Below are 15,413 nucleotides of genomic sequence, written 5' to 3'. Positions count from 1 at the left end.
CAAAAATTTAAAAATGTAAAAATATATTTATAAAAAGTGATAAAATCAATGCAACCTGTTTTAGGTCATTAGTCCTTCTTTTACTAGAATACTGTTCTCCAATGTGGATGTCTGCTTCTGCCAGAGATTTATCTTTTTTAGATAAAGTGGTTCATGATGGTAGGTTTGTGTTTCCTAATAGTATTAGCAGTTATGACTTGGACCATTGACAGATGGTCTTGTTTGTCAATTTTTCATAAGTTCTTTTGTAACAGAGATCTTTCGCATTCACAATTGATCCCTGATACCCTTTCCCTGCTGAGAGCAACCAGATTCACTGAACAGTAGCACTAATATGCAGCTAATGTACCTCGCTGTAGAACTTATCAGTTTCTGAGGTCCTTTATTCCTCACACCATTGGACCATGGGACAGCCTCCCTGAGGATGTCGTGCACCTGGAACCTCAGAAGTTTAAGCAAAGAGGTAATGTACTACTACCCTACTACAATTCTCCTTGTATTTTAATAATTTACTTACATTTTCATTGATTTTTTTTTATTGGTAATTTATCTGTTTTTCTAATTACTGATCTCCTCTTTCTGTATTTCCCATTACCTTCTGTTACTCCTTTCAAATGAACATCATATTCTTTGGGCTTGTTCCATATGAACAGGGCTCATCTTCCAATAATAATAACAATAATAATAATAAAAAATAACTCCTGACCCCAAAACCTATAAGTCTTCAAACAGATTACTGTATTACTGGCCACAGGCTTTACAAGTGCTCAACATGAAGTTTTTTACTTACCAAATTATATACATACTGTATAACAGTAAACATGAGTCCTAATACAGAGTTAATTATTTACCAAATTATATATAAGCATTCAGTTATATTATTTATGAAAAATACATGATTAATCAAACCAATAACTTCAAAGTCAACAAAATTCAAGGGTCAACAGAACATTTTCAATTCTAATATTCCTTTTCTTTCATGAAGATATTTCTCAAAAACTTGCCAACTTTAATAATAATTACATAAAGGGCAGTACAGGCAGTCCCCAGTTATCGGTGGCCTCAGTTATCGGCAATCCAGTTTTACGGTGCTTGTCTAACGACAACAACAACTGGATTTTTGGCGCCAATCCCGCTTATCGGCGCCGATATCCACTTACTGGCACCGATACATGCTAATATCCATCGATTTCTAGTTATGGGCGATTTTTAGTTATCGTCACGCCTTTGGGAATGAACCCCCACCGATAACCGGGGATGGCCTGTACTCGAGACTAGAACTTTACTTTGCATTATGATGACTATTATTTAGTTGAACCTCACTTAAGTTGATACTACTAGCACTAATAGGGCTGGCCTGAGGGTTTGTTTTTAGTATATATATCATATCTTATTTAGCAAATTACTACTTAAAAATCTGGAAATCAAACTGAAAACAACATTCTTACAAATTTTTTTCAAGGATGCATTTCCAATATTTTTTTTATTCATTGTTGGTTGTGAGTAAGAAAATCACGTATTACGATTACAATCGCTAGCAACAAAGGACCTGATGTGTTTCACCTTGGCATGCACATCAAGACATCTTCAGGCCTAACAAATAACAATGGCTGCAAAAGCAGGTAATTACTGCAGATTGCATATAGGTTACATTAATAGACAAATCTAGGAACTTGGTCAGGACTTGGTTAAACTGCCACAACTGTGCTACTTCCATCCCAAAAATGCCACAAAAAATTTGATAGCCATATTGATCAATCTTAGTTTACCAAGATTAACTGTAACCCCAGCAAATAAAGTAAAAAAAAAAAAAAAAAATAGCCAAAACATGTAATACCACTACTAAAACTGGAAGCCTGTTTATTCTGGCAAGCATGAGGAACTCCCCTGCTAAATGCTTTTACCAAATTGTTGAACACCTGACCACCACTGTTCTATTCTCTGCAGCTGGATAGTAGATGCAATGCTGGACATCTTGGACTACCTTGATATTTACGCTTTTCACAGTTTTGGCCTACTGTCAGGTATTCAAAGTTTCAGGTTTTTGTGAACTCCAGATAACACTCATCACTCCCTTATAGCAGCATGATCTCCCCAGACCTCAACACAAATATCTCCAGAGTCCTTGCCAATTGGAGGAGCCTTTTAAGGTAGCCCTTTTTAAAATTTTTTTCACACATCCAGAATCTCTTTAACCTTGTGCTTGGAGGTTAACCAGCTAGTGTTTCAGAAAGCACTTTTTCGAGGTTGTAGCAGGTATCAACACTCATTGCAGATTTTCTGCCACTTATCTATATCAGGGAAAGTGGACATGATTCATTGTGTTATGAAAAAAAAAAAAATACTCCTCCACTTGAAACCTCTTTTCAGTTACAGCAGATTTCTTGGATTTTAAGGAATACAGAGGTTCATTCTCTTGGCTATTGAAGGCCTCAAGGGATTGTTCTTAATAAAATAAATCTTATTTAATAAATGACATATATTGAAGATTCTGACAACTTCCTAATAAGATTTGCTTCCCAGACTTAATATTCAGCAACCACAGAAAACTGGACAATCACATAAAACAGCATCCTAAGATTCAGTTTTGTGGCTTAATTAATCTACAGTCATTATGAAATCAGTAAATATGGTACTTCAATATATTTGTTAAAGGAAAACTTTGTCTCAACAGTATGAAACATGGCTAATCATACTTCTATTGTGCCAGTTACATGAATGTATTGAACAGCCTTTCTGCTCCATTTACAACTCTACATTCAAAGGCACTTGCAGTACAAAACAAGGTGACAGACTACATATTAGCTACTTAAAATCTGGCAGCAAGATGCAAAAAGTCACTACCTTCACATATAAGCATCATATGCTGTACATACTGCCAAAATACATCACATGAATGCTTATGACCTACAGTATTGTGCTGTAAAATTCAACAGTTCAAGCATTTACCTACATGTACTGGAAATTTATGAATCTCTAAAAAATGACATTTTTATAATAAAATAAGGTTTTATATATACTTACCAAGTAATTACATAGCTATAGTTTCTACTTTAAACAGCAGCTTAAGAATTAAAAATTCGCAGTAGCGCTCTTTTGTTTTGGTGCAGGTAAGTGCCCTGCCCACTTTCGGGGAAGAATAGGTACAATGCAGCTAAAGAGCAGTTCATTTATGCTCTAAGTACATGTGAGGGGAGGAGGGACAGGCTCAATTCATGTAATTACTTGGTAAGTAAATAAAAAATCTTATTTTATTATAAAAATGTCATTTTATATACGACACTTACCAAATAATTACATAGCTGAATCCCACATTGATAGGTGGGAAGAATGGACATGTGCTACTCCAAAAACATTATAAATGCATTTGAAATAAAAAAGAAAAGCTAGCATTGTGATAATGCTTGTTGTAAACTTACCTTGGGAGAGAGCAAGAGCAGGAAGATACTGACTCTTGGTTGTTGCTCATCTCGACCCGTAGGGACATGACTGGTAGTATTAGGATTGTCCCTACTTCAGTGGGAGCTTTGTGGTCAGGGAGTGCTTCTATGATTTGACAAAGCTTAAACACAACAACTGCCCTTGCCCTGGGCGAAAAATAGACATCGACTAACATACGACCATAAAATTATATTACCAGTACACCATTTAAAAAACATATATTACCCATCCATTAAAAACAAAGATTGGAGGGTACTCCAGGTACTAAGTACCCCTGGCTTCCCAAAAACTCAACAACCTTAATCAAGGCTAGGAGACAGAAATAAGAGGATCACTCCTACCCCTCATTCCCTAGTGCCACACCAGCTGTGGAGAACGGACCCAGTGTACTGTAGTCCTCGAACACAGTTTCAATGTCACGTAGATAATAGTTGGCGAAGACCGAGCAACACTTCCAATAAGTCGATTGGATTATGGTAGCTAGAGAGAGATTGCATTAAAAAGCCAACAAAATGGCTACTGCCCATACTTCATGTGCTTTTTTCTTTAACAACGGTAAATTATTCTCCTTAATTCCCAAGTGAGGCTCTACAATCATGTTTCCCAAAGAGAAAGAGATAGCATTCTTGGAGAGAGGACGTAAAGGGTTCTTGACAGAACGCCAGAGGTTACGAGAATTCCCTCTGATATTTTTTGGTCTCTCAATGTAAAATCTTAATGATCTCACTGGGCATAACTCTCTCTCTTGTTCAGATGGTCCTACCAGTTCTGCAAGACTCTGGACCGAAAAAGAATGAGGCCAAGGGTTAAGGTGGGTACTTGTTTTTGGCTAAGAAGCCTAAAATATATGAGCAAATAGCTGTCTCTTGTGAAAAAACTTGTTTGTCCTGGGCTTGTAACTCACTGACTCTTTCACTGTGGCTAAAGTGATTAAGTAAAGTGTCTTTCTAGACAGATCCCTAAAGGAGGACATCTGCATAGGTTCGAAAGGCGGGCCTGACAACCAATGTAGGACTACGTCTAGGTTCCAATACACTGGCTGCTGAGACTTCCATTTCCTGGTGTCAAAAGACTTGACTAAATCTGGAATGTCCAGGTCTGAGGAAATGTTCACACCTCTATGCTTGAATACTGAGTTCAGCATGGATCTGTAACCCTTTATCATAGACGTCGAAAGGCCTCTTGAAGATCCTGGGTAATGTAAAAATTCGGCTAGTTGGGCTACAGAGGTAGAAGAAGATGAGATGCTACATTCTTTACCCCATCTCCTAAAAACTGCCCACTTAGCCTGGTAGTGCTTAGAAGAAGAGTCACATCTACATTATGTGATAGCATTTGCAACTTTTTTTTAAAATCCTTTCGCTCTAACAAGCTTTCTGGCAGTTTAATGCCTGTCAGAGTGAGAGTGGACGAATCTTGCTGATATCTGTTGAAGTGAGGTTGTCTGAGAAGATCTTTCCTCTGTGGGCGGAGCCACAGAAAGTCTGACAGAAGTTCCAGAAGATCTGGAAACCACTCCTTTTGAGGCCAAAAGGGAGCTATTAGGATCATCGATGCATGATGAGAAGTCTTAAATTTGTTGATCATGCCTCTTATTAGACTGAAAGGAGGGAAGGCATACATTTCCAGGTGTGACCAACCCTGAAGTATCGCCTCTGTTGCCCAAGTCTGAGAGTCCGGCACCAGAGAGCAATACAGGGGGAGGCAATGGATCCTGGATGTTGCAAACAAGTCTATCGACAGTGTTACCACTGTTTCAACAGATCAGTGCACACTTGTGGATTCAGTGACCATTCCGTAGGTAGAACCCGTTCGCAACAGCTCAATTCGTCCACTAATACGCTTAACTTGCCCTGAACACAGCAGGTGAGAATCTGTGTATTGTTGTTATGCACCCAAAGAAAGAGATCCTTGGCTAACTCGCACAGTGACAGAGAGTGAGTGCCTCTTTGGTTTCGAATATAAGCCAAAGCCGTCGTGTTGTCAGAATGAACCGCAATCACTGAGACTCGAGTTACTGCGGCAAAATGTTGAAGAGCCAGGTGAATCTCTTTCAACTCCTACAGATTTATGTCCAATTTCCTCTTTTGAACGGACCACTTCCCTGACACTTCCAATCGTCCAAGTGTCTCTCCCCAACCTAAGTCAGACGTGTCGGAAAATAATGAGAGGTTTGGGCTTGGGTGACACAGGGACTTCTGTGAGTGGAACCTTCCCTCTATGAGCCACCACTGAAGATCTTCTTTTATTTCCTGTGTGATGGGGAATACAAAGAAATCTGAGAAAATCTTCTTGTTCCAACTGACCTTCAGAAAGAACTGCAAAGGCCTCACATGCAGTATCCCCAAAGGAATGAACATCTCTATGGAGGAGAGGGTCCGTAGCAGGCTCATCCAGTCATTGGCTGAGCAGGTCTGAAGACTCAGAAAATAACGGACTTCTTTGGGTCCATGATAGTATTCTCTTCTCTAATGGAAAAATCTGAAAAAACCCCAGAGTGTCTATCTTCATCCCCAAATAGACTATCGTCTGAGAAGGGACTCGGGACTTTTCCTGCCCAACTCCTGGGCTAACTGAAGGATTCTGAGAGGGTCCTCCATGCACTTCTTCTGGGATGATGAACATAGGGCCAGTCATCCAGATATAGACAAACCTTCAAGCCCATTAGCCATGATAAAGACTTGAAGGGCTGTTGACAACCCGAAGCATAGAGCCCAAAATTGGAAAACTTTGTCCTGAGAGCAAATCACAGGAATTTCCTGGAATCGCGGTGTATTGGGGCATGAAAATAAGCATCTCTCATGTCTATTGAGACCATCCAATCTTCTTGGGAAATTGCAGCAAGAATTGAGCTGTTTGTCTGCAGCCTGAACTTCATGATTTGGACGTTCAGACCGCTTACATCCAGGACTGGCCTCCAATCCCCGGAGGTTTTGGGGACTGCAAGGAGGCGATTGCAAAGCCCCCCAACCCCCAATGACAAGTCTTCTAACTATTCTATAGCTCTCTTCTGGAGAAGAGCTGTGACTTCCTTTTTTGAAGGGAATCGCATATCCTTCCTTGAGAACCCTTAGTACCCATGGTTCTATCAATCTGGCCTCTCGCTGTCTCCAGAAGTGTGGGAGTCTGGCACCCACAGGTAGACGGATGGCCGAAGTCTCACTTGCTAGAGACGGGTCTAGAAGAGGACTTCTTGCTGATAGGGGAAACTGATCTGGGATTTGTGCGTGGGTGCAAGGAAGCTCTTCCTCTGTTACCTCGAAAGAGCCGTGGCTGGAGAGGAGAGAGAGGCCGAGGATTAAATGACACAGCAGATGTTCGTTTAGATTCCATCATTCGCTTGGACAACTGCGCAAGCAAGTTGTGAGTAGCCTTTTGCAATTCTGTAGCTGCCCGCTCTTATGTCATTCGAGAAAAAAAGGCTGGTTTGTACAGATGAGCAAAAAGAGGAGCAGATCTCCGGAATGGTACCACTCCTTTAGTGGTGAAAGAACACCACGTCTCTTTTCTTCAGTATACATGACAAAAAAAAGAACAGCTAACTCCTGTGCCCTATCTCGAATCACCTTGTCCGCACACGACAGGACTCCAAGCCAGTCTGCATGTACGAATACAGCAGAAACTCCCAAGGAAGGACCTTCCCCGGTTGTACAGAATACATATCTCCTTTTGGAAAACTGAGAAGGAGAACAAAATACAGCTTTGCCCAACTCCCTCTTCTCAGATAGCCGAGAGTCTATCCCCGATAACGCTTTCTTGGACAAAATAGAGAGGGCCATCTATGGAAGTCTAGTGGTACTCGAGGATTGACATAACAAGGACGCTGATCCCGGGGAAGAAGGGGCTGCGGTGGAGAAATATGTCGGGAAGCAGAACAGAAAATAATTCAATAATGAGGCATAAGCTGATGAAGGCTGTTCTGGTTCAGGTTCCTCCTCTGCTGAAGATACAGCAGAAAATGCCAAATCTTGCTGTGGTTCTTCTGGTTTCAAAGACGAGGGTTCTTCAACAGTTCCAGGATGTTGTCCAAACATTGGTGAATGGGAAGCAAAGAAGAGTATTGGGGTGCTGATGTACTTCCAGACTTCATATGATTAGCGACAGGTGAAGAGGATACGGCCTTGGGGATCTGTGACACAGAAGGCGCTGAAACAGGTTGACCTGCGATAGGGACATCTGAATCTGGAGTCTCAGACTTGTATCCCAATGCTGGAGAGCTGGGAGCCAACAGGATGTCTGGAGCTACTGCATGAACTAAACCTGCATCAGGCTTATAAGCCCCTGGCAGCTCGGATCCAATGAGAGAGGGACATCCCAAAGTGCGCTTATGAGCCAATTGGTGCTTGGGAGCCAATTGGCACTTGTGAGCCTATGGGCGCTTACGAACCAATGGGCGCTGATGAACCAATGGGCGCTTGGTGTCCAAAGGGAGCTCTCTGTTGTCCCAATAGCTGCAAGAGGACTCTTGATCCTTATGGTGCTTGTGAGGTACCGCTGTACGCACGTCTGCAACATGCCTCTTCAAAGGCCTAGAAGACTCCTGAAAATGTCGAACGTGTTCTTTGGGTTCAGAATCTGAACCACTGGAAGATGAGGTGTGATCCAATTGGACACCTTTCAAGCGTTTGGTTGCCGAAACCTGAGAAATAGCAACAGGTTTGGGTGAGGAAGCAACTACTCGTATGCAAACCCTTGACCTCCCCTTCTCCTTACGGTTTGCCTCCTCCCAGGTGCAGGGGAGTCTGACAGTGACTGAATTTAGGAGATCTGTAAGAATCCTATCCAGTGGCTGTCTGTCGATACCTAGGACCAGCAACAGGCTCGACTGAGTAAGCAACTACTCGTGGGCAAACCCCCCTTGGACTTATGGTTTGCCTCCTCCCAGGTGCAGGGGAGTTTGGGAGGGATCTCCATCTAGGAGCATTGGTGGGACGAGTAGCCACCCCCTCCCCAGCACTAACCCGGGTGCAGGCACTAGCACTTGCACGGACAGTTGCACTATGAGCCTATCTGAGCAACAGTACTTACTGAAATGTCGAACTTCTTATCCATCTGAGCTTCGAAACTGGCGATGGCACTGGGTTCAGAGGGAAGGGAGCCAGAATTGTAGGGAGAGCGAGAGAAGTAGGAATCGGGGAACAAGAAGTCAAAGGTGTAGAAAAAGCCGGTTTAGGGGTAGAGGACACAGAGGCTCTAGCCTCAGCTCTAGCAGCCACTTTCCTAAGCATAGCTTTCTCTAATTTATCCAAATGATTGGTCAACACTTTCCATTTGCTTACGGCCCAATCCTTACATTCCTCGCTAGTCAAGTCATGGGAACATACTTGTCCACAGCAGTGAAAACAAACAGAATGTTCGTCATATTTAAATGAAGTCAACCTAGTATTACAGCCTTTGCTGCAATACCGGTTACTGGTCACACTCATTCTGACATAATAGTCCAAAAAATTGAAAAGAGGCTAAGCTAAGCTAAGCTAAGCTAAGCTAAGCTAAGCTATGAAAATATAGCTCGGAGGCTACCAAATGAAAAAATACTTCACCAAATCCTTTGATAGACAACCAAATCATCAGCTGAAAGTACTCCTGAATTAACAAAGCACAGCTGCTGGATGATCGACGTTCAGTCTTCACTGGCAGAAACGAACTGAGCTCTTTAGCTACGTTGTACCTATTCTTCCCCCAAAGTGGGCAGGGCATTTACCTGCACCAAAACAAAAGAGCGCTACCGCTAATTTTCAATTCTTAAGCTGCTGTTTACAGTAGAAACTATAGCTATGTAATTACTTGGTAAGTGTCATATATAAAAATTGTTTCCTAACTTTTCAGAACAAAATAGACAAATATAAAAAAACCAATGTTAAGGATTAAATCTCAGACACTGTAAAGACAACAATTACGTGATATAGTTACTTTTAAATTTTAATAAAAATAGTCCGCATAAAAACTACAACAACGCAGTGCAAGCATATACATTCTGTACGGTGCAACTGGAAATACAGCATTAAAAAAATTAATCTTACAACTAATTACAAATGCACACTGTACCCCTGGGCACAATGCAGCCCTCATTTGCCCTTTGATATATCATACGCCTTAATTTTTTAATATTTACAATTAGCATACATTATCTAAGAAAAAGCCTAAAGGTAACTTATAAAGGTAACTTATAAAATGTTTTGAATAACTCTGTCAGTGCACAATATTCATGTAGCTTCAAAACTGGAATGGAATGAAAAATAAGATTTGTCTTTGACTTGAGTAATATTCTGTAAAATACTTTTACAATGTAAAAAGAAAGAAGATGCTTACCCATCATTGACCTCTCCCTCTGGCGTAAGTACTTTTTCATGAAACGGCGCTACTTTAACTCCTTTCTTGAGCTTTGAATCCATAATCTGAGTGTAATCAGACAAGACTCTAATTGCAGGTTCCCTGACAATAAGTAACAACCTGGTTGATTCATTCATTGCTCGTACCCTAGCAGGTGCTTCCCGAGATACAAAGTAGGAAGGTGTCTTTTCTACAGTTACCTAAAAATGCATATACAATTTAGTCAGTATTTTGAACAATATTATACCTATTTTTGTAAAACAATTTAGTATTTGTATTTACTAAAATTTATTTATTTTTATTTACAGATGGTATATCTTTGCACAAGAATCTTGATGGTTTTACTCCAAGAGCACAAGAACCGTAATGACCTAACTCCAGCATCAAGAATGTAAGAGAACTATTAGGTGACATAAACTGAGAAATAGAATTGCAAGTTAAATTCATGAGGTTTTAAAGAATTATACCATGATATGCATAAGTCTGGAAAACTATGAATCTGTAATCTACAGATTCTAGATTCTTCTTAGACCTGAATAAAGAATTAACTGCATTTATTGCATTAACCCCAATAATTATCACCCAGGATGTCTTACATGTCCCTGATTGATAAGGGTTATAACTACTGGAATCACTACTTAATTACATTTAGTTGTGCTGAGCTACTTTATAATGATAATTATGATATTTTAGTTTCAAGAGTTAAGGTAGAACAAGTAAGTCATACAGGAGGATAAATATTGCACAAAGAATCTTTTTAACACACATCTTGCATAACATTCAATTCTCCCATGTGGCAAGTATATTTCGTAAATTCTTCAGTAACAGTTTTAGTATATTGTATTATGACTTATAATAAAATTTTATATGCACCTCACACATTAAAATATTCAAAACTTAAGCATGAAAATCTTAAGCAATTACTACATAACTCACTTATAAAACTCTAGCTTATCAAAGAACTATAGTATAATATATCCTATTAACACAGCACTCTACTGTATGTTACTGAATACTGTAAATATAAGCAAGAGACATGCTAAAACAAATCCTACCGCTGGCAAAAGCATTATTTTTTTTTACATTCAATTAAGTAACAGCATTCATTTACATATCCTACCTGATTATCAAAAGAATATGGCATCTTCTTTCTGTACCATTCAATGCCATTAGCATAACGTTCATCAACATCGAAGAAATGCATCTCATTCCCATTTTTCCGCACTCGTGGATGGAGGTTGAGCATCTCTAACAAGGCCCTTGTTCCACATTTACGTACTCCAATAATTAGGGCCTGTGGTAACCGCCTCTGAGTGCCTCGAAAACGTAGTCGCTTTGGGTATGCTTCTGTTTTGGCAGAAGGAAGTCCATTTCTTTCAGATGTTGCTGACGGAGCTGCAAATTTTGTTGCTCTAAGCAAAGTTAGAACCAAAACGTGCAAAGTCTACTCTAATGCAGCTACTCTATTTGCCGTTTTCTTTCAACTTTTCTAAGATTATAAAACCCATTAATGTTAATTCACAAACAAAGTACAATGCAGTTTAGAATAATTTTAAAGCAAGGTAGCAACTGCATCTTCCTATAAAATTCAAACAGAAAGCTTACCAAACACTGCTGTTGCACTCATTGGAGATGTGTAATACAGAATACAACACACAAGAAGAGAAGAAATAATGATTATGGGGACCACCCGTCGTGGTGTGCTCATAAGTAAGGAGAGCCCAAAACGTCCCCCCATGAGTGGCCCCCTCGAAAATTCAAAACTTGGATCTTCGCGTGGAACAAGTTGGTAATCTTCTCCTACAATGCACATAGTATGTTTCTCCAGTACCCTATCAAAGATAAAGAGATTAACTTCAGCTCAATTTGGAGGATTTTATCTCCTTAAGATAATGAAAAACCTTATTTTTATGTCATCAGCTTAGAGTAATAATAATGTAAAAACCTTATCCTTATACCTTCAGAAACCAAACTATCAAAATAACAAACCTAATTCTCTTAATATGGAAAAATATGATGGCATTTCAGATTAGCTGAAATATTCAGGCAATTCCCCAAAAGTAATTTAAGGACTTTGGTATCTCAATGATTTACAGCTAGTACTTTGTTGGAACACAAATGAAATAAATTAGATGATAAATTATGGAGCCCTTGAAATTAACCAGATTAGTGAATTCAAATCCTCAATTTTTCTTCTTAATAGGATATGAGCTGACTTTGTTAAAAAGTTAGACTACCATTCTTCTTGCTGCTTCAAGAGTAATTTTTGAACTTACAAAATGTATGACATTCTTAAGCCTTAGCTCCCAGTGGAAATTTCACCCAAGTGCTAATTTGGACCTTGAAAGCAAAAGTAAAGGTAAGGATTAGTGGGGAAGTCTCTAGTTTCACCTGCAGACTTTCAGCTCCACTATGTAGATGTGTCAATCAGTGGGGCTGCAAGGTCACTTACATACAAAAATCTTTTGCAGGTATGGAACACAAAAGGTATTTAAAATGTGTAGCTTTGTAAAAGTACTGTATCAACATAAAAAAACAAGCCCTTGGTTTTAACTTGAACCAAAATTTATTTAGGAAATATGCAACTGCTCTTAGATCTTCAGTTATATTCCTTCCAATGGAGTTCTAATCTAACTTAGTAATGTATATATCTTTAACTTTGAGGTTCATAAATTACTTCATGAATTACTCTTTTAATTATCATTATAAAAGTTTAAGGATGTCACTCCTGACAGACAGCACCATTTATAAATATTTAGCATGCCACTGTAAAAAGATACTACTGTATATACATGTAATATCAAGTTATAAGAGATAGTTCCAAATTCAAGTCAGTCAGAGTACCCCATGGTTAAGCACCCAAGGTTAAAGTAGTAATAATAAGAGATACAATTCTAAATTCAGGTCAACTAGAGTAAAAATGGAGCAAGTGCTGTGACACTACATTCTTTGCCTTGGGCCTAGATTACACCCCCTACCCCCAAGATAAGTGCCAAAAGAAATTTCTACCTATGATCAGTCATATGTTGAGATGATTTTACCCTAAATCAACAGAAACTTCGTGAAAAATACACGTCAGCAAGTCACACATCTTCAGTGCAAGATCTTTAAGAAAGGCTTTTCCTAAGAGTTCACAGGCCAAAGTATGAACTGAAATTCTCCATATATCTTTTACCGTTTTCCTTGTTTACCGTGGTAACTATCTGATAGTTAAGTGGTCATTAAAATGGATGTTTTTATAGTGTATTGTATTAGCACAGTTGACTTATTTTTGGGCTAAAGAGCTGGTAAGACAGTCATCAGTTTCCACTGCTGTGAAAGGTACAAAGCTTACCAGTTCCAAATTTGGAAATTTTAATTTAATTTTAGTTTGATAAATTCCATTAATTTAATTACATTCAGGGATTCCATAATGGTTACTGAAACATTTAATGGTGCTGATCCAATTTGTTTTTAGGAAGGCTAAGACAACCCTAGTGTCAAATTAATTCACCAGTAATGTGATATTTTTATTCAACTGGATGATGGCAGTAACAAAATGTATATTTTCATCCCATAAGGTGACCAGCATTTATTAATAAAACATAACCTCTGCATTATTTCAACATAAGAATTTATAGTGGTAGTCGCTTAAGTTACATATTTTTTTGTCATGGGATTTGCCAACTGAAGCATCAGCAGGAATTACTTTTCCTTGACAGTTCCTTGAAAATTTAAGTATCCAGTTGCATATGCAGAGAAGATTGTAAATACTGTAAATAAGGTTTTGAACTTGATGTGATGAATCATTTAACCTGTTTTGTTGTGAACTTCAAGCATTATGCTGAAGAGTTAAGACATATCCCTTACATGACTCAAATATCAGACATAGGAAGTTCTCTGGGGAAGAACTTCAGAAGTACAGAAAGTTTAGTGAACCATTATATTGCTCATGATGGTGTGACTATGGTCATCTTCATTTCCCCTTAATGAACTGACTTTGTTGATCAGCTGTCCCAACTGAAAGAGTGAGGAAGCACACACCTTAATATTTTTTCACTTGGGCAAGAGGTCATATCCTAAAGTTAATGAATACAATAATCTCACTTATGCATGTCCACAAAGTGATTGAAATACAGGAGGTGTATTGGCTGGAATTAACAATACCTCACTCATACATGGACCCTAACTATGTTCACACCTAAGGCATGTTTTTCATGTATGTGAACTACTTTAATCATTCCACCATCAATCCTGCCTTTTAATGTCTATTTTTAAGATTGCTATGTACATAAATACAGCAAAGTGCAGCAGTCATGGCTTACAAAGCTACGTAAAGGGTAACTTGGTTGATGTAAAGCTTTCATGTTAAGGTAAACCCTTCCAAAAAGTTTAAATCTAAAGTCATGTTAAAATGCAACAATCCAATCATACGAGTAGCTGTGCAGGAAATATCATATTCCGTTAAGGTTTCTTTCTTAACTGAAAAGCCAAGGTCTAGCTTTTGATAACTGTATACAAAATATAACTCCAAATCCCAGCACACTAACAGTATTTCTAGGTTCTCCCCCTCCCTCCAAAAATAATGATAAAATTTGAACTTAGTTAAAACTCATCCCAGATAATTTTAAGCGATGTGCACAATGTCACTGAATTCAGTTAAATTATATAAAGTACACACACACTCCTCAAAATCAAATTTTTCAACATCAGTCTACATGATTAAGTGCAGAAAGTTTTCAACATCCAAGTTTAGTAACAAAAAGGTACATTGTTCTTCTACAAACCACCATCAACCCTAAGCTATCTTGAAACCCAAACAAAGCTTGTTAAGTGTTAGGTATGTACTAAATATAAGTGAAATGCAACTTGGTTTTCCCCTTTGTGACATACCACCGGATCCAAGATTCCAAAATATATATGCTAGCATTTCTAATTGATATTCTAACCATATTTTTAAATTTAGAAAAAATGGGCATCTCACTAGTGGTGGCAGGTTTCTCACATCTCAAAAAATTATGAAAAGTCTTATAGGGAGTCGCAGTATGTTGGCCAGTTATCTCTCAGAGATGCATCATCTGCTCCTTCCTCTAAACTCGAGATCATCATGCGCTCACTAGCTATGACAATCCTTTAACAGCCTGGGGAAGAGGAGAAACTGCAGCTTTCTTATCTTGTATGTGTCATCAGGATTATGCAGCTACCTTGCAGTTCCCTTGGTTAGCTATGGCCTCAATTTCTTACAGACTGATTTATGAAATTTATGCTACAAAGCCAAGCCCTTCAGCATTTCTTCATTCATAATATGATCTTCCCACCATACTACAGCCATGACTTTCAACATTCTATGGTCACACACCTTTCCAAAATCTCAGAATGAATTAAGGAATCACCTTGAAATGGGGTCAGAATCGAGCTGTATCATTCATTGCAAAAATCCAGTTTCCCAAATACTGCAGTAGTCTGTACCACATTCCTTCACACTTCCTTGTTCAAATTAACCCATATGCTTCTACAAAATATATAAATACACTAACCTGAATCCTGACCCATCATGGAAATTTTAGCAGTTTTTTTTTAAATACACATCATCAAAATACTGTATTAATATATTTTTTTAAGTAAAAGAAGCATTACAGCTATGAACACAAGACCCTAGGCAG

At 38.7% G+C, this 15,413-nt stretch overlaps 1 protein-coding gene and 1 long non-coding RNA gene across 7 annotated transcripts in view; one reads left to right on the top strand and one right to left on the bottom strand.

The window, feature by feature from the left end:
- Window positions 1–12,456, top strand: part of LOC136838800 (uncharacterized) — a 412,093-nt gene extending 399,637 nt beyond the window's left edge. For both annotated transcript variants that reach the window (XR_010853112.1, XR_010853113.1), the window contains one exon: window positions 10,080–12,456. This is a non-coding gene — a long non-coding RNA (uncharacterized lncRNA). The remainder of the gene's footprint in view (window positions 1–10,079) is intronic.
- The window catches only part of LOC136838799 (heparan sulfate glucosamine 3-O-sulfotransferase 1-like), a 250,610-nt gene that overhangs the window by 18,725 nt on the left and 216,472 nt on the right, over window positions 1–15,413 (bottom strand). For 2 of the 5 annotated variants that reach the window (XM_067104372.1, XM_067104373.1), the window contains 4 exons: window positions 14,756–14,891; window positions 11,377–11,603; window positions 10,892–11,166; window positions 9,751–9,971 (listed from right to left, as the gene is read on the bottom strand). In XM_067104372.1, the coding sequence (XP_066960473.1) occupies window positions 9,751–9,971; window positions 10,892–11,166; window positions 11,377–11,603; window positions 14,756–14,757 (725 nt within the window). In that variant the 5' untranslated portion in view covers window positions 14,758–14,891. The remainder of the gene's footprint in view (window positions 1–9,750; window positions 9,972–10,891; window positions 11,167–11,376; window positions 11,604–14,755; window positions 14,892–15,413) is intronic. The other 3 variants (XM_067104374.1, XM_067104375.1, XM_067104371.1) reach the window with 2 other exon arrangements.

This window comes from Macrobrachium rosenbergii, chromosome 5 (assembly GCF_040412425.1).
Source record: "Macrobrachium rosenbergii isolate ZJJX-2024 chromosome 5, ASM4041242v1, whole genome shotgun sequence".
NCBI lineage: Eukaryota > Metazoa > Arthropoda > Malacostraca > Decapoda > Palaemonidae > Macrobrachium > Macrobrachium rosenbergii.
The sequence above is the reverse complement of the archived record's forward strand: the minus strand, read 5'-3'. Positions and strand labels throughout refer to the sequence as shown.